Here is a 27,847-nt window from a genome sequence, read left to right as displayed (position 1 = left end):
CGCATCGGCATCGGCATCCGCGGGAGCCACGTGGATGCAGAGCCAGCAGAACCATCATCTGGTGGCGGATGGCGGTGGCTCCAATCCGGCGAACGGCAGCGATTCGCTGGCGGGCGTTGATAGCCCCACAATGCCGGCCGGCTACTTGCCGATCTACGAGGATGTGGAAACGGCGGCGGAGGACGCCGGCTACGCGCTGATCGACGACATCAGCGAGTGGCTGTTGGGTTCGGTGGGTGGTGATGAGGTGGCCGTGGGCGGGCAGGAGAACACGACGACCTTGGCGGCAACGAACGGCGGTGGCGGCGCCAATGGAACGCTGGGCTGGCTGGAAGTGCTTAACAGCACGCTGCCAAACAGCCGAAGCAACTCGAGCGCGGAGGTGGTGGAGATGGAGGCGTTGGAGGAGGGAATGGGGGAGCGGGCCAGGGGGCGGTACGCCCTGCGCAGCTTTGTGGAGCAGCAGCTGGGGGGCGGCGGAGCTGCGGGGGCGGCCGGTGGCGGCGGCGGCGGCGGCGATGCTGGCATCGCGCTGATCGACAGCGGTGAGGAGGCCGCCCTGGATAATGTGGCGGATGCGGAAACGGACTATGGCCTCCTGGGCGGCTTCGGCGATGCGGAACTGTTGCAACGGACCGCGGCGGCGGCCAGGAATACGCTCGGCAATCGAACGGCGCCGGCGACGACAAGCTACGATGGTGGCGGCTCTGGCGATGTGGCAGGAGCCGCCGGGGTCGGCGGAGGAGGTGGATTGGCTGGAGGACTGGGGGGATCTGGAGGAGCTGGAGGAGGATCAGGGGGCAGCACCTTTATGCTGCTGCTCGAAAACTTTAACGATTATTTTCCCAACTACAATGGGAGCACGGTTTCGGGAACAACAACCATTGCGCCGGGGGCGGGTATGGGCTCGGGCATGGGCGTGGCCATCACGGGGAGCAGGGGCGGCGGCCTGCTGCTCGAGCAGAACCTGACGGGACTGTACCTCGACGGCTACCGGTTCAACTGCACCAACGAGACGCTCAACCTGACCGACCCCTGCGCCGAGCTGAGAGTGGGTGAGTACCCCAATTCCAATTCCAATTCCCCAAACAAAATGAAACGAAACCATCCATCATAGCCATCAATTTCAGCTAGATATGCATAACTTTTTAAAGAAATTACAGTTCCGAAATCACTTAGAAAGTTTTATAAGGTATATATATTTAAAATATTTTTTTTTTAGTTCTGAAAGACGTTTTCCTATTTCTGCAGCTTACTTTTATTATAAACTTGGTTATTAAAAATATGTATTTAATATGTGTTAACTGATAAACAGAATATAATAAATCCATTAATTTACTATTCAATGAATTTATTTTAGCTTCGAAAATAAAGATTCACTGATGTTTTAATTATTCTTAGAAATGGAAATATAAAATCTTACAAGTTCAGTTAACTTAAAGGATTTTTGGGTTTATACGAACTTAATTTTTTTGTTTACATAATATGTTTATAAAGTGCTTCATGTTAATTCAAATCATTATTTATTTCATTTGAAATTTGACTTTTTTTATCCCATGAAGACTGTTAATTTTTAATTTAATCAAGACATTTACTTTTGCTGTCCCATTTGTTTCCGTATCTACGTCCTATTTACTAAGCGGTCTGCAAAAAACATTCACATTATCTAAACTCCAGGACGAATACATCCTTAAGTGTATATTACCTTGAAATAGATTGCAATCTCTTAAGGTTTCCTTTTTAAATCGTAAAAGTACTCACAAATATAAACCCATAGCTATAGAAACGTGTATCTTTTATTGCGAAGATTTTCTTTGTTTGTGCTGCCACCTAGATTCAACAAACAGTTAATTAAGTTGTAAGCCACATTTTCATTAGACAGCGCTGAATTAATAATTGAGCTAAGGGGCATGTTGAGGTTTTCGCATGATAGTGAACTGCAAACAGGACTTCGAGTGGGGAATTAAGTCAGCAAAAGCCTGAGGGTAGACATGAAACCGCACACGAACACCATGGAATGCAGCACGAAGCCAGTGACTTATGCTATCTCTCCTTTTCAGTGGACCACAACTACTGGGCGCTCATCCTGATCCTGTTCCCCATCCTGACCCTCTTCGGCAACATCCTGGTCATCCTGTCCGTGTGCCGCGAGCGCTCGCTGCAGACAGTCACGAATTATTTTATAGTCTCGTTGGCCATCGCCGATCTCCTGGTCGCCGTGGTCGTGATGCCATTTGCTGTCTATTTTCTGGTAAGTTACTCCTTTACTATGTACTACACATAGGTATTCCATCCTTTATGGCCAGCGATTTCGGGTGGACGAGTTCATTTGCGAATGCCTGCAGACGGGCTGCCAAAATCAAAGTTGCCAGCCATTTCCGTTTAATTTTATCAAGTGTTGGGTCATATTATAAATAAACACGCTCATAAATACCAATCAGGATGGAACCAGAGTTCCTAACCGTTTTTTTTTAGGGGGGTCAGGACCCAGGAGCCAGACGGGACGTAGCTTTTAAGTAAATTGGGGCCATTCAAGCAATAACATTCAATTTTTGGCGATGCCGGCATATAAATCAATGTGCTTCCTGAGAGACTGTTTAAGGCATGGAAAGTGAAACCGAGAAAGGAGCTCAAACGAATGGCGGTAAAAAAAAGCTACATAAGAAAAAACACTTGGAAAAAAGATATGGTAAATATATATACTCAATTTACTTAAAAATTACCAATTAAAATATTTAAGGTTTGAAAATTAAATAGATTTCAAATGGTACGACTAATACAAAAGTAATTGAAATATTTCCAATCTTAATTGATAAAGAAAATTCAATTTATAGATAGAATACTTTTAGCCAGGACATGTTGCTTTAATTGTTTAAGCTTTAAATATAAAACTCTCGCAAAAGTTTGAAGAATTGAGTTACCTCAAAACCAAATACAGAAAAACTACAGCATTCTAGTTTTTATTACATATTTTTACTTTAGATTAGGATTAGTTGTTGTTACAAGTTCAATTTTTAATTGAGAAAAGCTTAAGATCCTAGGTGGCTTTAGTGCTGATAGATTAGAACCTAGCTTTGGCTTATAAAACTTCCTAAGGTTATTAGCAGTTAGTTGGATCGCTGAAAGGTCTTCAAATTCTGTGACTGTAAGTTGGACGGCGGTAGACAAACTCCCGTCTTGGCCGACTGCCTTTGACTTAAGCCGACGTAGCTGTCATTCCGTATGATTGATTGTCCGATTGACTGACTCACTGACTGACAGACTGTCTAGCCAACCGGCCCCGCCCGCTGGGAACGGACTAACAGGACTAACAGGACTCGCTAACTGACTGACAGATTGATGGAAGTGCCTCAGCACCGACTTTGTGCCCATTCCCGGCTCGTTTCCGGCCCTGTCCACTCCGGTGTCTCATCAGCATTCGGATTGCGGTCCCATATCCGCTATGCAAAACGCGGAAGTTCGGCTGTGGATTATACAAAAGCATTGGGGATCGCCTTTCAAAGGACTGGCCTTCTTAATTGGTTGCAAGACGCGCTTGTCACGGCTGCCACAATTAATTGCATGTTTATTTTTAAGCTGGAAAAATATACCAAATTGTATATACCATTGCAATATTAAAACCCTCGGAAGTCAAATGAAATTAACAACAGCCACATGCTGTGACAGCGGGGGCGGTGGGCGTGGTGGCGTTGCACAATAATAAATGTGCAAACTTGTCGCACAAATGAGAACAAGAAACTCGGTGCCAGAATAATTGAATGTTTGTTCAAATATTTATTATATACGTTCTAGTTTTTTTTTGTACACTGGTTTTTTTTTTGTCCCGCTTGATGAAGATTGACTGACCATGGAATATGGAAAAAATAAAATTAATACGGGCGCATAACAACATGGCAAGTGAAAACAAATTGGTAAAAAAAATAGTTGTGAAACCTCGGGCTCGTCCGGGAGTTGAACCCGGGACCTCTCGCACCCGAAGCGAGAATCATACCCCTAGACCAACGAGCCGCTTGAAAAACGGGCTGCCAAAATGACCCCAAAAAGAGGGAGAGGGAGACAGGAAATCAGAGGGAGATAGCCTACTTGACTTGTAATGTTTTTTTTTTTAGCCCACTAAGAGGTCAGGCACCAAATCAAATCGATGCGGATTAAATGTCGTTTGTGTATTACCTGCAAATTAAAGGTCGCCCAACTTGAGCCTTTGTTGTTGACTTTCTAATGACGCACGCCCACTGAAAATCACAGCAAATTAACTTGTCATTAAGTGCATCAGTCAGTTCACCTGTGCAAGTGTCGGGTTTTAATTACCCATTCACCGATTTACCTCTTTACCTATTTACCCCATTACCCATTAGGCCGCCCACCACCCACACACACGCCCATTTGTCAGCTGCAGACGATGCCATTGTAAACTTTCGCCGGTGAAAGTGATTTGAAACCCGAGATTTTGCGTAGAATTGATGGTGCGTTCTCTGTCTTTCCGGCGGGATCTCTTGTCGCCTGTCTCTCTCTAATTCATGCTGGCCTTGGCCTTCGCTTTATGCACGTAAAACAATTAATTACTTGCAAGTACCATATATCACTGACGAGTTTCCCAAACCATTTATCAAAATACTTCCCAGTATGTTATTAGCTTGTTTTATACAACCATTTACCATTAAAAACAAAAGTCTTTAAAAGAGGTTACTTTAATACTTAAAATGACTACCTTTCTTGGTAAAAAAAAAGGCATACTTTTTGGCGGTTCGATAATTCAACAACCTAACATTACGAAAATTTACATTTTTGGTATTTATTATAGGAAGTTTTATTTTAGAAATCTTAAAGAAAAATGCTTAGGAGATGTAAAATAGGGTTGGTAGTATTTGATATTTTTTATAGGTCATTTTATATTAAGGAACTTTTAAAGGTTCTTATGAAGAATAGATTCGGCTTGTGGATTGTAACTACCTGGTAAAAGAGTTGGTAGTTTGATAATCTTAATAAATAATAATATACTTATTAATAAAAGATATAATAGCTTACTAAAAATAAACTAACTTTAGTAAAGCCTTTAAGACGGTTACCAAATCGCAAGTAAGCAAGGGATATGATAGGATACCATAATATGCGGTTCATAGATATGATAGGATACCATAATATGCGGTTCATATTATGGTATCCTATCTTATCTCCTGCTTACTGGAGATTTTCCGAAATTCTTTGATCGTGTCACAGTAAATCATGGGTTGGCATTGAAACCACCAAACACTACTGGGTTCTATTAAACTCAAGTCTTGGCGGTTTTCCAAGGGATACACACACATACCCATGCCCATTGATAGCCGCATGCCCCCATCCGCACGCGGACACACATGAAAATTGATTTAGTTAAGAGGATTTGCGTCAACAACAGCACAATAAGTGGGCAGTAACACGGTCCAGTGCGATGTGATGGAAATGGGAAATGCGAGTGGGTCAACTGGGGGTGGGGGTGTTGAATGATGGGGTGGTGGGTGGCGATTGGGTGGCTGCTGGAGATGGCCAGCTGGAGGTAAGAAAGATTGGGGGCTCTCTGCGCTCTTTGTGTGCGTTGGCATTTGTGCCGGATAGCACTTAACTCATAAAAATGTGCGCAACAAAGGTTGAGGTATCCGCCGCTCGGTGACCCCCCTGCAACAACCACCCCAAAAACCCCCCACCACCCCACCAAAAACAGAAGCAACAAGAGAGAGCCTGGGGCGGAACGAACGAGATGCCAACAATGGAGAATTATTGCTTATGACACAAGCCAGCGGACAAACAAGGGGCGTTGGCTTGTCCTCGTAGTCCTGTCAGCGGTGGGCGTGGCAGGACATACACTCACACACACACACTCAGCGCCGCTCCCACGGATCCCGTGATTCTCATGCTGATGCCGAAGCTGATGTTCCTTGGGCACCGTACATGGCTCGTTTTAACTCGCGGCTTAAACAAATATACAAACATGTTTGCCTGCCATGTGTCTGGGTGTGTGTGTGTGTGTGTGTGTGTGTGTGTGTGTGGACCAGTGCTTTTCTATTTTAAGTGGTTGTATATGTCAGTTGAAAGCTTTTGTTGACATCCAAGTGGTCATTGAAAGTGTAAAAGCGTGCACACTGGACTGAATGGATGTGGGGATGCTGGGAGGGCGGGTTTTTCCGGGAGAGAAGCCCGGTAAGTGAAAGAAAATATCACCGGAAATGCTGATCAACTCGGATTTTTACTGCCAAGACGAGGGACACAAGAAACTACCTACGGTTAGGGCCAATCTCGCAATGTCATGTTACGGTTACAGTTTGTTATCTGTCAGAGGAAGTTAACCTGAAGCTAACTTTTTGGGAACAAAATATTCGTTTTCTCAAAGTGATGTTACCTATAGGGACAAAACTTTACGGAGTCTATTATCACACGATTAGATAGGAAATTCGGCCGGACGAACCTGAGAAAGTAGGCCACCGTTTTGTTCTCAGTATAGCAAACATAACCCCTAGTTAAGAATTTTCAGTCAGACGAACACCAACAATTATATAACATTGAGGTACAGAATATTTCCGTAAAAGCAATTTAACTCTACGTTAAAAGTTAATGTGACATTGAGAAATCGGGCCACGAGATCTATTTCTAACGTTTCCCAGAAGCTATGATCACGGGTTTTTTTCCTTGTGTAGGATCCAAGCAAGTCAGAAAAGCCCTCGTCTGGGAGCTTGTTCGGGGCACTAATCTTATCAGAGCTGTGTTTGCTTTTTGTCTGGAAATGGTAGGATTTCTCTGTTTCCTTTCCTAATTTTCCTTTTTTCCATTCTCAGCTCTGTCGAGCTACCACTGGGTGTTTTTCAGCCGTTGTTAATTGCTTTTGTATGCAGCTTGGGCAATGCTTTCGGGCTGACTTTTGCAGAAATGGACCAGGACAGCAGGGATTAGCGGGGAATGGGGATCGGGTCCTGGATGGCCAGGGGATAACACAGAGCATCCCGGTGAGCGAATGCAACGCGAGCAGAGCTTATCATTTCCACGAACAGGATTACTATCCCCACGCCAGCCACTTTAAATAATTCCAAGAACGTATAGTTCCAAAAATGGGTTATTATGTAACTAACATATTCTGTTTAAATCTACCACATTAGCTTGTACTTCTGTAAGACAATACAAAAACATGTTTCAGTATATATTTAATGAGGTACCGTGTTATTATTATATTTAAGAACCTATATCCCTTCTAGGGATCGCTATCTGGGCTGCCTCATATGCAGCTGCACTTACTTACTTGGAACTTATACTGAAATGAGTTTCCTCAGCCCATGAGTGACGTCAAGTGCTCGGAAAACAGCCTTTAATGGCAATTGTCAATCGTTCAGGTCTGCATTACCCTCGTCCTTGCTTCCTTGCCTCCTTGGGTCTTTGGGTTCTTGGGTTCTTGGGTCCTTGGGCCCTTTGGTTTTTGCGCATCGCACTCACTTGAGAGGACCGTAAAGAGGCAACAGAAATTGCCATAAGTTCATGGCAAAAATAAATAATCTGATTAATGTACACTCACAATCACAATCACGGACTTACGCACACACACACACTCGGCCACTTGAGCCACTTGAAACGAAAGTCAAAGGAATGGGAGCCACTGGCGAAAGGACTTGGCTTCGCTGCGAGTCCTGCCAAATGTCAGGAACTGCGGTTGGAGGGGGAGGGGAACAGTATCTGGCACCCGGATATGTGGCGACGATAACGATACTTAATCAACCTTGGACCCAGAAACAGCCGCTTACGAAAAAGAAAGGGTCTTGCCAATGAAATCACAGTCGGAAAAGGAGTTGTTTGTTTCCAAATTGTGGTAATGTAGACTATTTTAGCGACTGTTTTCTGGCTAATTTTGGTTGTTCCTTCCAATATTTGTGTGCTCGAGATGCGTAATAAAACCCGATGTGCTGATATAATAATATAATATCTATAATATAGTTAAGACTCCTTTAAGAATATATTATAGGTAATGTAAAAACATATAAAAAAAACTAAAATAATAAAATAAAAATAACTAAGAAAATGTTTTCTGAAACTAAAAATTAACCATTCATTTTTATTTTTAACATACAAATAAGCGTTATTATCAAGGGCTACAGAGGAAGTAAGAAGACAAATTTGGCGTTGGTTTATCAAAAAAATGGTTTAATATTTCTTTACAATTTTGTTTTGGTGCCTGCTTTAATATTTACTGCATTTATTTTGCAACGCTTCAAAAAAAGATGTTTTTTGATAGCTATCTAGATGCCAGCCCTAACAACCAGGAATGCAGCTTCTATGGGATAATGGGTTAAATTCCACACGTGCACTCACAGATGTAGGCCAAAAAAATGCTTAACCCTGCTGGCCCAGAAAAAGTTCCGACCACTTAAACCACAGTTTTTATTCAAATTGCATAAACATGTGACATGTGTTTCTAGCTCTCCAAAACGTGTTCTCCCCAAACAAAAACCACACACGTTCCAAACACAAAAGCCAAGAATGCAGTTCTGTTGCGAACTACCCATATATAAACACAAGCCTGGACATTTTGGCAATTTACATTTTGTTATCCTGTGTAATCATATTTTGTGCGTGGCCCAAAAAACATAGAGTTCTTGTGGCAGTGACAGGCCAACAGGCCAAGTGTCATCAAAATCTCCTTCAGAACGACTTGTTTTTTTGGCACTTTTATTATGCAAACGTCTGATAATTGGATCGAATGAGACTTGGCTTTACATTTTCCCGGGGAAAAGTTGCAAGGCTGCAACTCTAAACTCGCCCGCAATGATTCTCGAAATTTGCCGGAATGTGCGGCAGATGGAGGGAACATTTATGACTTCGGCTAGAGCGAAAATAAAACTGCAAACAAGCTTGTAATGGGCGTGGTCCCGATCCCGCCCCCAATCCTTCTCCTGCTCACCTGGTAAACTGGCAAACTGGCAACCTGGCCACCCGGGGCCAGAAACTGCCAAACTACACAAAAACTGTTGCCATGTGGCAGGCAATAAAAAGAGTTTTCCGCAACTTGTTCCTCCTGGCCAGGCCAGGCAACACAAATAAAAAACAAAGATGGGAAAGCAAGGGAAAACCGAAGTGGAAGGTGGAAAAGCGGTGGCATTGCCGAGCTGAGCTGGTGGGCGGTAAAGTTTTTTAATTTTAATGGCCATTTAAAAGGTTTCGGGCAAATGCTTGGCCCGGCTTAAGTGCCGTTCATCAGAAGAGGTGACGTTGGGTCCATTCGGTTCATTACTAGCCAGTCCAGTTCGGTCCAGTCCCTCGGGAGTCCTCCGGGAGACCTTCATGTCCTGTCAGCCGGGATCTACATCCACATCCCAGCCAGGCCCACTCATTTGGGCCACTGCCAAGACTCGAAGGCCCAAAACCGAAAACTGAAAACTGAAAGCTGAATGCTGAAAACCGAAAGCCGAAAAGGCTTTCTATCCCTGCATTCCGGCCAGCCACTTGAACGGAAAATGGAGACTGGTCCACGGCGATGCTGTCAAAATGCCTGCAAGTGAATGAGCAAATAAGCTGCAGCAAACACCCAAATAGAGACAACTTAGGGATGCATATCTAGAAGAAAGGATTTCACTATATATCGAAACCTCGAAATTAAGAAATTTAAGGGAATTCTATTTAATAAGATTCAGTTTCAGTATCTTCAATGAAATTAAAATAAAAAAGATAGGCAAATAATAAAGCTGCCCAAATAATTTTAAAGATTTATTTTCAGAAGGTCTAATGGCGATTTCTCAAAAATAAGGTCGATATTAATATGATATTGTAATATAATCTTATAATATCAAATTTGATACTAGGAAATATTAATTTTATATAAAGAAATAACCTTTTTGGTATTTATTTCGGTTACAGCTTCTCCTTCCTTAGTATCCAAATTATCACATTAATATTCATTCATATCAACATGATGTTTTACACTGAAAAAACAATTGACCTACAAATATTTCAAAAGAATCTACATTTTTAAAAAAAAATTACCCAAACTATGAATTTTTTTTTAAATGTATTTTTTGGAAAGTTACCTTAAAATGGGTTTATTGGCATATGAAAATCCTGTCCCAAAATTTCCTTTGAAATTAAAATACTTGCCCAGATTATTTCTTCCTCAAAAAAATGTATGGTACGAGGAATGCTTGTAAAATCTTTACCAATATGTCGGTAATTTTACAAATTTATTTCTAATTCAAATTAATAGGAATACTAAGAAGTGGTTTTGTTGAGTGTACAATTAGGGATATTTATAGCGAACATCGCATCTAAAATAGATACAACTGTGCCATCCCTAGTTGATATTGAGTGGGGTTGTTTATGCGGTGCCTCTGCAGACTGCAGTGACCCCCAGCCAAGCTCCTTCGGCTGCAGAAACAATTTGTTGACTAAGCCAACTTGAATGCGCCCGAAAGCAGGCAAGGCTTTGTTGCTCAGCACTCTGCGGCTGTGTTGGTGGATAGCACATGTGTGTGTGTGTGTGTGTGTGTGTGCTTATAAATCCTTGTCAGCCAGCGGAGCACACTGAACCGCAGGCCGCACATCAATTCAAATAAATAATCTAACAGCATGAAATCGGCCGGGGGCAGAAACTTTTCAGCTGCTCAGTTGGATTTTGGATTTGGCTAAGTGGGTGGGCTGCCCGTCTAAATGGTGGCTATAAAAAATATGGCCTGCAATCTTCCTCACTTTCACTGCCACTTTCCCTGCCATTTCCATTTCCATTGCCACTTACCAGCGACCTCTGAGCCCCGAAAAATCCGACCCCGACCGGCGACTGCCATCTCCGGCACGCATGCGAGTTAAAGCGCGCACTTCCGGCCGGATTCAAGACCACGGACCGCAGATTTCGGTTTCTGGTCGCATTTTCCGCCAGTCCCGGCTTGAATAATTAACACAGATTTGGATTCGGCCAAAGCCACTCGGTCCCAATCCAAAATCCCAGGCCCAATTCCAAAAAAGGCCAAGATTCAATCAGCGAACGGAACCCGATTCCCGGATGTCTTCTTCACATGGATGGCGGCGAAAATATATTTTATTATCATTTTCATGCAAGATGGCTATATAAATATCCAATATCCATGGCGAAAATATGCCGCCAAGGGGATGGAAAAAGTCATCTTAAAACCGAATTTCCCTCGACGCTAATGACAGCTAATTTGTTGCAACAACAAACATGAGAAGGCTGAAAAGAAGCCGAGGAATCTCAAAAAACGCACACATGCTCGTATGTGTATGTACAATGTACACATCTGGGGTACTTACGTACATATATAAGCCATATAATATGTACAAATATGCACCAAGTTTGCCTTCGGGGGCGAGTCCGAGGCTATTAAAAATGGCACACAAAAACGCTAAAATGGTTACGACAGTGACAACGAAAGAGATGGCAACACCGGAAGTGAGCGAGAGGGAGAGAGATAAACGTATACGTATATATGCACGTATACCCAGGCAGACAATAAACTTAATAAATAAGTCAATTAATTGCCCAGCTTCTCATAGGGCCAAGACCCGGGCCAAAAGCAACAGCATCAAGTGCCAGGCACTTGGCTAAAAGCCCGAGCCACCCACTTTCACCCCCTTTTCTTTCCCTACTTTCGCCCACTTTCCCCCATGGGTATTCCCTATTTATGTGTGTGTGTGTGTGACTATTACGGCAACCAGTTCAATTAACATTGTCTGGCTGCGTGGCGTAAGAAAATGTACGCGAAACTCGTTTAATAGTCGCCAGCTCCTTGGCTTTGACACTGTCGAGGTTACGGTAACTTTATTACACAACGCTGCAAAATTATCTACGGCTGCTGCACTCCACTGAACGAAAATGGGGCTACACTGGGAGAAATTTCATTGGAAAATATATCAAATGCAATTTAAATATATATAATTGTCCAATATGTCTATAAATGACTATGGTTGGGATGCAAAGAACGCTATTTTGTATTTTATTGTTATAAATTTTCAGTTAAAAATGTTAAGACTTATTTCTTTAAAACAAATAAATACTCGGGAGTGTCCAAAAAACTCTTAAGTTTGCAAATAACATTTAATACTTAATTTAGGTAGCTAAAAGTATGCAACAATGTTGTTTAAGCACAGAAGTACGAAGCAAAGTCAAAAAGACTTTATTCAAAGCATACTTTTAGACACCTAAAAAATTATTTAAAATTGATGACACCCACTATTAAAAAGAAACCACGGAATTTTAACCGTTTAAGTAGTTCTAATACATATGAAATTAAAAAAAAAATGTTGGAGTAAAATAAACTAAACAGTTAAATTTGTAGATTTTTATCTTTGTGAATCTTGTGAATTAAATAATTAAAAATCTTTTAGCATGCCAAATTTCTTGATATATAAGAAAGTATATGCAAGCTTGTTGCTAAACTCATTTTGGTTTTGTGTACCATAGTTTTGGTTGTTAGTTTTAGTTGCAGCTGACTAGTGCTATTAGGGTATGCTCGTGCAACTCCTATGTACACGAATATACATAAATTTTCCGGTGCGACCGGTGCAGCTCCATTTTCGGTTATTCCGCACTTTATGTTCGTGAAATATTAAAGCGGAAGCGACAGGCAGCCGCGACTGCAGCATTTGGCAACATAAACAAATTATTTGATGGCTTTTACGCGACTCACCTCCCACAACCCACATCCCACATGGCGCCCGAATCCTGCCACGCCCCCTCCCCGTTGAACTCCCCTTTTTCGGGGACCTTGACGTCTTGTTCCTGCGGTTGGTGTTGCCTTCTTTTCGGGGATTTCGCTGGGTTTTTTGGGTTGCATGGCCGGCCACTAAGTAAACTTTAACGGCGACCATAAAATAGGCAAAAAGGGGCGCGCCCACACCCACACGCACACACAGTCACCAATACACACACACGTATCCTCGTATATTATGCGAGTGGCATAAAACCAAAGAGCACGAATAAGGAGCTGCTAGCAAAGAAGCAGGATCAAGGGCGACCAATCCTTAGCAGCATATTTTGCAGCTGCTGTGACATTTTTATGCTAAGCAGTCGCCAAATTATGAAAATTCGTAAAAAGCCAAATGTTATGGCATCCTGCCAGACAGAGATAGATGCTCTTACACACACACACACAACACACACACACATACAGCGAACATCCTTGCCAATTTGAGCCGCTGGTTTTGGCCAGCTTTTCCTCTGGTTTATCGCTTCGGAACTAAACTCGTTGACTCGTTTATCATCTCGTTCCCAAGAACAACAAGAACAGCACACACCACAACTTCGGTCGGGAAAAAGAAAAGTCTGTTGGCTTCCAAGGATGGATGGAGGTGTAGCTCGATTAGTGGGGAAGAAAGAGTTGGCATTACCATAATTTCATCGTTTCTGAAACTGAAAACTAGTAAATGTTTTAGAAAAAGTAATTTTTCCTTTGACGAAACTGAAATTTTAATTTTAAAAAAAACATTGATTGTAATAGACTCAAATTGGAGATATATAAAATCTTTATTCTCAGAAAAAAAATTGTTTTTGATTTTTATATTGCTCTGTTAGTTACCTTAAAACGTAATATATTTTACTGCCTGACTTATTGAAAAATACATTTGCGATAACTTGACATTTATTGGCATTTGGAAAGAAGGGAAAAATATCTTTATTTCGACATTAAAACAGAGTTGAGCCCGAATCTAAGTCAATGGTGAGTGACCTGGGTACCATTATCTCGGGGCTCTAATGAGACGATAATGAAGCTGTCCAACCGAAATCGGGCTTAGCCAATGGTCAGGAGGAAAATGGAGGAACGAGGAACGAGGGGCAGGGATGGTCTCAAATGGCGAACCCAAATCAGGAAAACTTTCCCTCTCAGCTAGACACTTAACTTGGGGGTCATTGGCAACTATTTCGTGCACCACATAATCTGCACAATTTGTTACGCATGCCCTGCCTGCCACGCCCACCTCGGCCCCGCCACCTGCCGCCCACCACCCACTCCGCCCCCTTTGCGGTTGTCCAGTGAAGTATCAAAAATCTGTTTGAAGTTGAATTCGCCGGGGCAAAAAATAAAATGTTGACTAGAAGCAGAGCTGCCAGAACCGGTGCTCAATTCACCCATTCCATTTGTGAAAAAGGAGAAAAGGGTTGTCAGGATCTGTTCGTTTTATTTGGGAAATTTTCTGTGTCTACTTTCGGTTTTATAATTAATTTTAAAAAGCTTTCAATGGCTGGCACGCGTTTTGGCACAGGCCAAAGCTGCAGCTCTAACCCCATTGGCCCTGGAAATTTTTCAGAGGAGTCTAGAAACCCCCCAGCTGAAGTCCTCTGGGCAGGCGGAAAGAGCAAGTCAAGGGCTCCTAATTGACTTGCCAATAGGAGAGGATTTTCGGGGACACCGTTTAATTGGGACACTACTTGTCGAGCCACGAAAAAAAAAAAAATTTGTATAATACCGACGATTAAAATTACATATATATTATTGGTTAGGAGTCAGTTATTCACTTATCGACTGTCAGACATTTCTTTTCAGATAAATGTGGGTGAAACATTACCTTGGCCCATATTTCTTTTGTCTATAAGGTTCCCTTCTTAAAATATACTGAGCCACATCTAGTATTTTTTAAAACTACAAGAACGGAATACAATTTTAAATAGAGTAACTTTCCTTGTATATTATTATTCAGGAGTTGGTTATTTTCATTGACCACCACACTTTTCTAACAATTATGTGGATAAGACAAAAGCCAAACCCTTGCTTCTTTTGTGTATAAGGTCACTCTCTTTTAATATACTGAACCGCATCTAGTATTATTTTAGGAACCTACCACCGATGAATGTATATACTTTTACACGGAATACAAATTTAGATAGATCAACTTCCCACGTTTATTATTGGTCAGGAGTCGGTTATATTTATCTACTGTCGGGCTTTGTCCAACAATTATGTGGGTGAAACTTTAACCAGACACGTTTTTCTTTTATATACTGCACCCTCTTTTAATATACTGCACCACATTTAGTATTCTATTTTTGACTTTGCAAGTATTACACGGAATATAATCTAGGATAGATGAACTTTCCCGGTGGGCTCAATGACACTTTCATCTTGTCCCCGGCTACCTGTCGCACCCACGAGTCTGAAGCTCTTCAACGGGAAGTTTTCCCAGTTCTAGCCGATCCGATCCGTCGCTGCCTGCTCCAATGAACAATTTTGGGGCCACTTTCAATTCACTAACAATTTAAGTGAAGCCCGGGGCCGTCAAACTTTTAATAGCCAAAACGAGGAGCAGCAGGATGAAAAGGACGAAAAGGACGAAGGGCGGAAAGGGGAGGGGAGAGAGGACTAGAGCCTGCAACGTGGGACACGTGCGACACCGCCCGGGGTCTTTTATGGGTCCTGGGCTCGGGATCCTGGAGAGGTGCATAACACGCATACACGCACATGCTGTTTTCGCAGGGCGACGGCTGGGTGGTGGGTGGCAAGGTCAAGGCTCCCGCGACGGCTACAAAGTAATTCGTTTCCGCTTCCGCTTCATTACGCTCGCCACCTCGCCTCACCTTGCCCACCAAAAGCACTTAGAGAAAAGAAGACAAATAAGACACTGCGGCGCAAAAAAAAGAAAAAACGAAATGAAATAAATCGAGGCTGGTAAATAAAATGCGCAATTGACAGGCATAAAGGAAATGGCAGCGCCAGACACTCACACATTCGACTGCAAGGCTATTCCTACCCACAGATAGGATTTCAGATTCAGACGCCTCACCTGCCAACTGGCAAAATGCTTATAGGCAAATACAAACAGGCAAATACCCACAGCGAATCTGGGGGGGGGGGGCGTTGATCGGTGGGCGGGGCTGGCTTAATGGCGGCTAATTAACGCGTCCTTTGCCGTCGACTTGTTGAGTGGAGAACAGGACTCGTTGGCAGTCAACCGGCCTCAAAGAGAAGGCGCTGGCTACTACGGGGGTTATCCGTTTTCCAAGCCCTTGACTTTCCAGCGCCCTGACCAATGTTGGTTTTAATTAAAAACCTTACGCTTTTGTTGGCACTTCTCCGTCTGATATTTCTTTTGAGGAATAATTACAAAAATGTTTCTGCTAATTGGATTAGTATCTTTCATTTCCCCATGCTAAGCAAACAAAATACACATTATACTCAATCTGAGTACGGAAAATGTGGCATTTATGCTTTTAATATTTCCTACAAAATATTAACCAAAAAACCTGGGAAATTGGATTGTTGTCTTAACTAGCTTTTATACACATTATATCCCTTCGTTGCCCCATATTAACCAAGTAAGATACATATTTCACTTTATTTATCTGAGTAAGGTGAAATCCCTTAAGGGCTAAAATATTTCAGAAAACTTTCCACTTATTCAGAAATATGAGATGACTGCAGCAAAGAGATTTTAGCTTGAAAAGGATTTCCGTGTACAGTTTATTACCTATTCTCCGTATTTTTTTGGCTTCCACATTTTTGGTAAGGCTTTGAGAAAATTTTCAAACTGATTAGCTTACATCCGACCATCGGTTGTGTTTGCACAGGAGTCTAATGAAATTTGTAGCAAATTCAGAGCGTTGAAGCGATTCCCAGTGGGTTTTAAGACAACTTTTGGGCAAGCCTTTCAACCAAATCACCACCCCTCAAGCCTCTTCATGTGCGAGTGTGTTACCCTGATTTGTACAAATAGTTACTTGCCAAGCAGTAAGGATCCACCCTCTGTCCACTGAAAATAAAACTGGGCTAGTAAGAAATGTAGCAAAAATATTTTCTGCACTTTTGAAATCACCCTTGAATTGGTATGATACGAATTCTTCTAATATATTCTAAAATCTTTATGTAAATCCATCAGATATCAAAAGAGACAAATAAACTTGTTCCTTTATTGGAATTAAGAAAAAAATTATATCAATTCCTAAAAACATTTATCGTTTATTATTTTATAAATTTAAAGTATTTTTTAATATTCCTGAATTTATTTACTAACCAACAATAATTACTTTTTAGACTTTCTGTGTATTTTAAAATATAGTTTCTATTGTCTACCTTTGTCTAAGGGTTTTTGCTTTGAAAATAGAAATGGCCATTGAATGGGGAAACAAAAGAATTTTTTTGAAAGCGTATCTGAGAGTTTTTCTGCGTGTACCTAGGCACACACATACACACACACAAATCGAAGCCATATGTGTGTGTGTGTGCTTGTGGATATCCTTTGCTTTCTCTTCGTATCAGCGTGCAAACTATAAAAACCAGAAGCTCAATTATCAAAATGCTATGTGTGTTTGTTGGTTTGTTGGTTTGCCTTTGTGCGTGTGTATGGGTGACTGTCCCTGTCTCCTTCCCCCTCCCAATTTGCCATTGTCCTGGTCCAGAAAGAGAGGGAGACAGCATCTGAAAGCTTTTCCCTTTGGGTTTTCAGTGTGTGCGCTCGCCTTTGACTGTGCAAATAGATAAATTTATTTATTTTATGCCCTGCTGCAGGAATCGCACACAAACAACAGGCGGCTGAGACGGCGATAGCATAGAAATTTTCTTTCTATTCCTGCTCTAAAATAAACCAGAAGCCAGAAAAAGAAAAGAAAAGGACGAAGGGCGCAGGACGCAGGACGAAGGTGCCGGGGAGAAGGACAGCCAGCTGCCGGCAGACAACTGACTTTAAATGCCTTTATGCTCACAAAATACATAAACCGAACATTTTCGAGCAACTCGAAGGGGGCAGAGAGACACTTTCGCTGAATTGGAAATCGCTTTCACAATATCCAAACAGAATAGACTTTGGGCGGGACCCCGTTGGTAAGAGTAGGAGGGAGTGTGGGTGGGCGTTAAAATGGGTTTGGAAAAATATTAAAAAATTCAATGAAGCTTGCAGCTGAAGGAATGTCGAAGAAAGAATCAAAAGAAACCAATTCCAAGCAAACTCTCCAAGATTAAACCATAAATAATTCGACAAATGCTATATTTGGTTAGAAGAAGAACCCATTTAGTATAGATAACAAATGTACAGATCTCTGTTGAAGTCAGTGAAAATTACTTTAATTGATTCAAATGTGATAAAAAATGCTTTGAAAAACAGAAAAATCTTTCTTAATGTTGGGAAAGCTATGCAAACATCATCTCTTACTCCCGGAAACTATAGGAAGAACGAATGAAGTAGAAAAACGCGTGCCTTAGGCACCATAAACGATGCAAAATTTAATTTAAACGAATTACTTTGAACAGGAAAATCATTTTTAATGTAATTTTAGCTTTACATAGACCTCGACTTACTTCCGAAAACTGTTGGCTGGCAAGCACAGCAACAAAAGTAAGAAAATAACAGCAGAAGAGTGGCACATCCAAGGGATACACAAAATGTACGGCCAAACAAAAACATTAAGTGAAGATGCCAGCAACAGAGTCTGTATTCTTATGCATGTATATAGACTTATGGTCAATACCCAGGAATACATTATAAATTATAGTTCAGCTGCAGGCAACCCAGAACCTGGGCGTACGCCTCGTATACGCAATGTGCCTGACAATGGACTCCGACAGGAAGCCAAAGAAAAGCAGTAAAAAATGTCACATCTTCAAATATGTAGCATGTGTGTGTAGGGAGGGATTCAGAGGATGAACATCCATGCGTGTGTGCCTTTATATCCAAAAGTTTTTGCCACTTTCTTAGCCAAGCTCAACTTTTGTTATGCTCGCTTAGCTCCGGCTAAGGATACTCCGTCTGAGTCGGCGAATGCCCGGCTATTTTAGTACATTTCTATGCTGCTTTCACTTTTACTTTCCTGTGCCTGCGTATGTACAAATATTTTACACTCCTTGCTGGGGATGAGCTCCGGTTCGAGTTTCAGTTTGTTTGTATAATTTAAGTCGAAAACCGATTGGCGAAGAAAAACAAGATAGAAAACTTCGGTCAATTGAGTTCGACTATAAGATACCCGATATTCGCTGGCCTGCTACCAAATATGTTGCCTAATGGAGGTTTTTTGTAATAAAAATAACTATATAACATATATATATGTATGATAGATGTGGTACATTTCTAACAAATACTTTTATTTTGATATATTATGAGACTTGCATTAACTTTTACAGATCAATTCGGAATACAATATGCCCCATTTACTAAGTATTGGTAAGGGGAATGCACACGTGCAGCCACGTGAGGTTCAGTCCAACCCAAAACATATCCACATTCCCCACACTGGCCCCACTCGTCCCTTTTTATGTGCTCCAAATTGTTTGGTTTGGGAAATTCCTGACGTTTTTGTTGAGGTTTTTATGGGGACTCCTTTGGGACTTGGGGCTGCAGGAGACGTCCATGAAGAGATAGAGTCCAAAACTAATTTGTGGCAGCAGGCCGGGAAATGGGAAAATATTGTTATTAATATTCGACAAAAGGATGGGCATTCCAATAGAGCTCCTTCCCCAGAGTCGATTAAGTGCCGAACAAATGAAGTGTGCTCCCTCCTCAGTTCCCCATACGCCTAACCCTCCCTTGCCATTATCTATTTTTTCAGGTAAATGGAGTGTGGGCCCTGCCTGACGTTGTTTGTGATTTCTATATAGCCATGGATGTGATATGCTCTACTTCATCGATATTCAACTTAGTTGCCATCTCCATAGACAGGTGAGTTTATAATGGATGGTATGTGGAAGATATATCTCATAGTCCCCGTTTCCTTTAGATATATCGCTGTGACACAGCCAATAAAGTACGCCAAGCACAAAAATAGCCGCCGCGTTTGCCTTACGATACTGCTGGTGTGGGCCATATCGGCTGCCATCGGTTCGCCGATAGTTCTGGGCCTCAACAACACGCCCAATCGCGAGCCCGATGTATGCGCCTTCTACAACGCCGACTTTATACTCTACTCCTCGCTGAGCAGCTTCTATATACCCTGCATTATTATGGTGTTTCTCTACTGGAACATTTTCAAGGTGAGCTTATATAAATATAAGTATTTCTAGAGTTCCGATTAGCCTATTAATAATCTTACATAACATTTGATTGGGTATAAAACAAAATTATATTTAATTGCCATCTGACATGAATGAGCTCTAATGATGATTATTTTTTGTGTGCAGCTAGAGTTTTCCATGGCATATTTTTTATAATACATATATCAGTTTGAAGCGCTTTTACTCAAATTGCAATTAAAATCGGATTTTTCCGAGCCGAGGGGATCAATATTCCCGTGCTGTCCGTGGCACAATTCACAATCTGCAATCCGGCCAAGAACGATAGAATGGGATGGTATGGGGTCTTATGTTTGTGCACATTAGCTGCTGACTGGGTGCGAATATCCGGAGGATGCAAGCGCAGCATGGCACTGCTTAATCCGCTCATGCCATCCCGAATCCGTATCCTGTACGCTGTACTCTGCATCTCGTATCCTGCGTTCTGTATCCTCCATCCTGTTTTCCATCCGTAGGCGCTGAGGAGTCGGGCGCGAAAGCAGCGGGCGGCCCGCAAGCCCCACCTATCGGAACTGACGGGCGGCAGCGTCATAGAGAACATCGCCCAGACGCGGCGCCTGGCGGAGACGGCATTGGACAGCAGCCGGCACGCCAGCAGGATCCTGCCGGACGAGGCGGCCACCAACACGGCCAGCGGCTCCAACGAGGAGGAGGACGAGAATGCCATCTCGCCGGACATCGACGACTGCCACGTCATCGTGAACGACAAGTCCACCGAGTTCATGCTGGCCACCGTCGTCGAGGAGACGGGCAAGTGAGTACTCGTTCTGCGAAGGAGCTTGGGATTTCAGACAGGCTATGTGAATGTCCTTTTTATGGGACCAGATATGGGCTGATACTTGTGATGCTTTAAAACAGCGGTCGGCAGCGCCCTATTAAGTGAGCATAGGGAATTGTTCTGCCCATCCGCTGCTCGCTCACGTATAACGTAGATGTTCGTGTGACTTCGGCACGGGTCTTCGGGTCTTTTTTTTCTCAGCTTCGGCGCGCTTTTTTGCTGCTGCGGCAGAGGTTCGACGTCGCAGAGCGACAGAAATCAGTCCAAAGCAGAGAGATGTCACGCTCCAGCGCGCCAAACTTCGTGTTTTTTACACTCACACTAATGCAAGACAAACTTGTGATGGTATGTGTGTGCCGACCGCTGCTTTAAAAATACATACCCATTTACTAACGTTGCCTGATAAAAAAAGGAGAAAGTCCATTGATTTCCAGGTCAATTAAATTTTTACGCGTTGTTTTTTATCTCTAAGTAAATTATTAGCAATTAAATTTAACAATTAAAGTTAATTTAAAGATTTTATTTCTTAAAAGTATGTAATAGGTAGAAAGAAGCGTCTACGACTCCATAAAGTATCTAGCCATGTCTGTCTGTCCGTGTGAACGCTGTGATCTCAGAAACTATAAGAGCTAGAGGGCTTATATTTCAGATTTAGATAGGCACTTCATTATGGCGCTCTTCCTTATTTATTTGTGTACCTTTTTGTTTTGACCGTGGGACCTTGTTTTAGCATCTTATGACTGCTCCGAGTATAAACACGACGTGCGAATTCGAAATTGACGTATAGTTTTGCAAAACCACTTATGTCTTACGTGAACGGGCTAATGAAAAGCAGTAACTTTCAGTCAATTTCAGTGCAAACTCCGTGCCAGAGAATGAAAGTTGGGGCCCGGAGCTATCTGCGATGGCCCTGGGAAAGTGGAAAAGTTCGAAGCTCAGCAGTTTCGTTTCCGTATCCGTACCCTTGTCCGCTTTCCGCTGCGGCAGCCTGCAACTTGCAACCTGGCAGCCCTGGCACGTGCCACAAACACGTAATAGATAAGCCTGTTTCTGCTGAGTGGTCTCGAAAGCACTTCCTTCCAAAAGACCAGAATCCCAGACGACCAGACGACCCATGCCCACGGAAAACTGTCAATCTAACGGCAGGCTTGACTCGACCACGGAGCCACTCAATTGCCGACATAAAGGCGACACGGCACTGCACTTTCAATCAGGTCCTGCCAAAAGGACACCTTCCTCATCAGCACTCTCTCCCTGCAATCAGAATCCCCGAATCCCCAACCCCATCCCAATCTTCAACCGAATCCCTGTACAAAACCGCCATTAAGTGCGAGCGTTAAGCGCAGCCAATTAGCATCCTGATGGCCTGCTTAATCCAATAAGGACATGAAATGAAACCATTAATGACAGGCAGGATGCACAAAAGAGTGGGATGGGATGGGATCGAACGGTACCGAATGGCATCGAAGACCGTGAAACTTTGGCCGCCCCAAAAGAAATCCCAGCCAATGCCCGAGAAAAATAATTCTCAATAATTCAATCAATGCGCCACTTTATTAAAACTCAATCTTGCCTTGCCTTTAATTGACATTGCGCCCCGATTTTTCGTATTTTTCGTCCTTCATCAACGCCGCTTCCTCGCCTCTTCGCCTGCTGCCCCAACGATTGATTGATTGATTGATGGCCGCCGCGGCTCCTTAAATTGGAAAACACCGCTCCACATCGCACTCGCAGCAGCGTCGTGGCCCAAATCACCACACAGCCGCAGCTGGTCGTCGCCGATCCGAATGGTAATCATGATTCTGGTTATGCCGCCTCAAACGTTGACGATGTCCTTGCAGGCGTGGCGCCCGCCTCCGCCTCCGCCGCCACATCCGCAGCAGCTCCGCGGAGCAGCGGCTCGCCGCCGGACAGTCCGCTGCCCAGTGGCGCCACCCTCCAGCGGTCCAGCGTCAGCAGCCAGCGGCGTAATACCGGCGACGACTCGCCGAAGCGCGGCGAGCCGACTCTCAGGTCAGTCGGTGTCGATAACTCCAGGTATTTCTATTTGGCTTTCAGATCCGTAGGCCAGAGTGCGAACCCCCATAGATTGCCTGCACTTCATAGAAATTTAGCCTGAAGAGTAGAACATTTTCAGTTACTCACGATTTTTTGCAATATATAAAAACTATTATAAAAATTAATCAATTGATTTAAAAAAAAAAATGTTTTCCTCCGTAAATTTTCACCACTCAAATAAAGATCCGGCCAACAAATTTATGAAAATATCACTAAAATTCTAGAATATAATTTTTGTTTTTGCTTAAATAACCTATACAATTTTTATTGTACTCTCTTAAGATATAAAATACCAAAAAATCAGCTTAGAACACAGATACAAAGTCTCATTTCAATAAGTTGCTCGTGTTATTTTATGCAAAACAAGAAAGGAAGTTAGCTTCGGCAAGCCGAAGCTTATATACCCTTGCAGCTATAATTATTAAATTTAAAAACACAAAAAATGATATTCCCAATAGTATAAGATAATATGTCAAAAAACACCGAAGCTATAATTTGTTTCATATTATTTTCCTACCAATTTTCCGATCGTTCCTATGGCAGCTATATGATATAGTCGTCCGATTTTGATAAAATTAAATTCGAAACTCAGAACTAATTAAAAAATGTTTTTTCCAAGCGTAGGAGGTTATATGTTAAAAAACACCGAAGCTATAATTTGTTTCATATTATTTTCCTACCAATTTTGCGATCGTTCCTATGGCAGCTATATGACATAGTCGTCCGATTTTGATAAAATTTAATTCGAAATTCAGAACTAATTAAAAAATGTTATTTCCAAGCGTTGGAGGTTATATGTTGAAAAACACCGAAGATATAATTTTTTTCATATTATTTTTCCACAAATTTTCCGATCGTTCCTATGGCAGCTATATGATATAGTCGTCCGATTTCGATAAAATTTAATTCAAAATTCAAAATTATTTAAAAATTGTTATTTCCAAGCTTAGGAGTTTATATGCTAAGAAACACCAAAGATATAATTTTTTTTCATTTTTTTGTCCGATTATTCCTATGGGAGCTATAAGATATAGTTGTCCGATCCGGCTGGTTCCGACTTATATACTACCTGCAAAAGATATAAGACTTTTGGGAAAGTTTCAGCCGGATAGCTTTAAAACTGAGAGACTAGTTTGCGTAGAAACGGACGGACAGACGGACAGACGGACAGACGGACAGACGGACAGACGGACAGACGGACAGACGGACATGGCTAGATCGACACGTCTAGTCATGCTGATCAAGAATATATATACTTTATGGGGTCGGAAACGTCTCCTTCACTGCGTTGCAAACTTCTGACTGAAATCAATATACCCTCTGCAAGGGTATAAAAATATAACGAATTCTATTACACAATAAATTGTGTTATTATATTGCCCTAAATGCCAGTACATGGAGCGAAAATGTTTATGAAATCCATTTCTTACTTTTTATACCATTTTTTTACAACAAAAGAGTGAAGCCGTGTCAAATTTGACAGCAATTTAATTAAATATTTTAGAAGACCGTCAATTTACGTGGACTTTCAATTAAAATTTATATCTAGTTTATATAGAAATACATTGAAAATCAATCAGTCTTATTTTTTATTTAATTTTTATGTGATCTAAATTGTTTTACAGTTTTCCAAAATAAAATATAAGTTAACAATAACCAAATGTTAACCGCTTCCCTAAATATTACGCAGATAAAACAAATGTGGTTGGTCACTTGCTTTATCCATTTTCATATTAATTAATCAATCAAACGACTAGTTAATAGTTTGATGAAGTCCCGAACCTTTTCCAAAAAGACCCCGCACCTTTTTCCCCGCACTTTTAATGTCAGAAACCGCAAGTAGGCTCTCATGCAATCCAGAAATAGTTCCGTAAAGCCGTAGTTTAGCGCTTCTCGATTTCGTTTTCATTCCGACCGCTTCCCACTTCCGTTTCCGCTTGCAGCGTCGCCATGAAGCCACTGTCCTTTGTCCGCTACGGGGTGCAGGAGGCCATGACTTTGGCACGCAACGACTCAACGCTATCGACCACATCGAAAACGTCCTCGCGCAAGGATAAGAAGAACTCGCAGGCGTCAAGGTGAGTAAATGCCGACGTTGCCCCTAATTACAGTTATTAGTTTGGCTTTTCTGTTGGCCAGTTTGGGTCCTTCCCCACCCCCTCCTACTTTCCCACTTTCCCACTTTCACTTCCTTTCTGCCTTTGCAAAATGCAATATATATATTACATATACCATGGCCCATTATCCTTTGCGTGTCGTACAGATTCACGATATACAAGGTGCACAAGGCCTCGAAAAAGAAACGCGAAAAATCGTCGGCCAAAAAGGAACGCAAGGCCACCAAAACATTGGCCATTGTTTTGGGTAAGTTCAACAGCAGGCCCTGAATTTTGAGTGTATGCTAATGTGAAATCTGAATTCCGCATCCATGGCCAACCCAAACAACCCAACCAACACGACAACCGAACAGGTGTCTTCCTGTTCTGCTGGCTGCCCTTCTTCAGCTGCAACATCATGGACGCCATGTGCGCCAAGTTCAAGAAAGACTGCCGACCGGGCCTCACGGCCTACATGATGACCACCTGGCTGGGCTACATCAACAGCTTCGTGAACCCGGTAATCTACACGATATTCAACCCCGAGTTTCGCAAGGCCTTCAAGAAGATCATGCACATGGGGTGATTAAAAACGCGAATAGCAATAGCAACTACCAGGATGGTGAGGGAGTCCTTCTGGACTGGATATGATTATGATATGATATGCCAAATGGAAGCCATCGATGCACATGATATCTCAGTTGGCACTGTGTATTGGGCTTTAGTTACGTTTCGTTTGTCGTTCGTTGGCTTCTCCAATAGCATTAAGGTTCAGCTACTTATGTAAATAGATCTGTATATACCTCTACTCGTTTAGGCCCATATATTCAGCAAGTCAGAATGAGAAAGAGATAGAGAGCATTACGAGCTGTAGGCTAGGTACAATTTTTAACAATTACATTAAGCTAACCCTAACTAGCGATATAATCAAGACACGACAACCACAGCAAACACGCGATTAACATTCCAAAATAGGCATAAGTTACGCTAGGGTTGCGGATACGATTCGCTTTAGCAGGATAATGTAGTGTTCTTCGTAGGCTGCTCCCAAAACCTATCACATATCACGAGCAGCGAGCTATACCCACCACACAGCACTCAGCCCCCCTCTATTCGATCCAAGAAAAACCCCGAATATTAGATAAGAGAGTATAAATGAAGTTCATATCCCCAAAGGTTCTGCTGGCGATTGTTCCATATCGATACAAGGTGTCGGTACATAGAGTTAGTTAGTTAAATCATCAGAAATAAATAGAATAGGTAGCTAGCGGGCCTTGGGGTCAGCGCCTTCCACCACAGACACATTACATGTACGAACTGGTCCAAGTTAGTTGGCAGACATGGGCGATAGGAAGGGGAAGTATACAACTTGACAGAGTGACACAGATACACACACGAGCAGACACCATAAATCAAATGAGCCCCACAAATGAATACAATATCGAGGGGCGCTGACCTCGATGCTAATCCCGCTTAGAGGTCACTTTCCGTTCGACTTTTAGTTCGCTTAGCTATAGAGACGAGCATTATATGAGAGCATTTAAGATCCAGAGGTCGTACCTAGGCTAGTCATACATATATATATATATATATCAGATAGTACTAAGGGGGGCTGGCGTTATAAAGAGCCTGGATGCATAGCAAGGATGGGGAGAATCAGGGTATCTAGAGCAAAGGCTACCGCATTGCTAGAAGCAATAGGCGGGGAGAAGGAGCTCCGACTTTGGAGCCACCATAGCAGATATACTCATCGGTTTAAGCGTACGTGTATAGTGAAATATCAAAACTGAGTTTTGAAACACGGACCAAACCCTTTGTCCTGCCGGAACCCGGATTCCCAGGATCCTCAGATCGTTACAAAACGGCAGGACCGAAGGCCTTTGGTCCCTGATTTCAACAGCCGTCCTCTTAACTGTTTCTATGTGACAAATAATTGATAGGTAATTACTCCTACGTGTGTAGTAGTTTATAAAACAATTCCATTTATTACATATAGTACATATGGTATAAGCTCGGATTTGTGTACTTAGGCGTAAGCAGTGCCCCAGCTCACATTTCCATGGCAGCCCGTAGGAAACTCGAGATAAAGCTCAACAGTTTTTATACTTTCCTAAGAACTTCAATACAAATACAGTAGCGAGTGTGTTGAGTGTGTGTTGGTGAGTGTTTTTTTTTTTCGACAGGTAGAACTATAGTCGATAAGGTTAGGCTAAGACTATGGAAACTGTTCAGCTTTCAGATCAGCGCGAAATGCTCTTAAGTTAGGTTCTTCCAAAGGAAACGCTTATTAATTATAGCTAATTGGTAATTTTGCAATTCGAACAAACTATTTATACGACACCAACACAAGCACACACACACAATATTACTGTTGATTTATCAAAATTGTAGCCTGAGTTTTCCAATCGTTGAATTGTTGTCTGTTATCGTTATTTTGTGAATGAGATATAGCATACTTTTAAGGTCCCTCCGTAGCGACATCTCTCTACCAATAAACCATATATACGTTACCGAGTTTGTGAAATAACTGAAAATGAACATGGTAACGGAAAAACTGATATGAAAACTATTTTAAAGAAATGAGAATATTTGTTTTTTTTTTCTAGAAAATTATGAGAATTATTAACTAAATGAAACGTAGGCTAAGCTCTAAGAAAAGCAAACTATTTCAAAAATAATTATCATAGCTTACGGAAATAATAATAGCGAATAACAACAATAAACTAATGATACCAAATAGGATGTGGAGCGGCCTAGACTTCGTCAGCATAAGAATACATCAAATAAATAAAGCAAAACTGAAAATATTTCAAGGCAAAACAAATCGCGAACTTTTTATTACGATGGGTGAAAGTTTTCTTTGGCTCGGGGGTTGGTAAGTTCATATAAGTATGTATAAATGGCCGCCTACTCTCCTTTTCAGCTTTCTGCTCCAGTACATGCGTACGTATATATCAACATTTTATTGCACT

At 42.1% G+C, this 27,847-nt stretch overlaps 1 protein-coding gene and 1 non-coding gene across 4 annotated transcripts; one reads left to right on the top strand and one right to left on the bottom strand.

Moving 5' to 3' along the window:
* Nucleotides 1-35: 35 nt before the first annotated feature.
* On the top strand, nt 36-27,695 carry LOC119557110 (dopamine D2-like receptor). 3 transcript variants are annotated; one of them, XM_037869691.1, is made up of 10 exons: nt 36-1,055; nt 2,061-2,251; nt 19,484-19,593; nt 19,652-19,904; nt 20,399-20,697; nt 22,459-22,511; nt 22,563-22,758; nt 24,723-24,857; nt 25,043-25,143; nt 25,250-27,695. In XM_037869691.1, exons 1-10 carry the CDS (start codon nt 131-133, stop codon nt 25,459-25,461), a joined length of 2,475 nt encoding a protein of 824 aa, XP_037725619.1. In that variant the 5' UTR covers nt 36-130; the 3' UTR covers nt 25,462-27,695. The 3 variants fall into 3 exon arrangements, with proteins under 3 accessions (XP_037725619.1, XP_037725618.1, XP_037725617.1); XM_037869690.1 differs by having other exon boundaries at nt 22,456-22,511; XM_037869689.1 differs by having other exon boundaries at nt 22,456-22,758; nt 25,250-25,497; nt 27,482-27,695.
* Trnap-cgg lies at nt 3,937-4,008 on the bottom strand. Its single transcript has one exon. It is a non-coding gene; the product is annotated as a tRNA-Pro (tRNA).
* Nucleotides 27,696-27,847: the final 152 nt, after the last annotated feature.

This window comes from Drosophila subpulchrella, chromosome X (assembly GCF_014743375.2).
Source record: "Drosophila subpulchrella strain 33 F10 #4 breed RU33 chromosome X, RU_Dsub_v1.1 Primary Assembly, whole genome shotgun sequence".
In the NCBI taxonomy this organism is placed as follows: domain Eukaryota; kingdom Metazoa; phylum Arthropoda; class Insecta; order Diptera; family Drosophilidae; genus Drosophila; species Drosophila subpulchrella.
The sequence above is the reverse complement of the archived record's forward strand: the minus strand, read 5'-3'. Positions and strand labels throughout refer to the sequence as shown.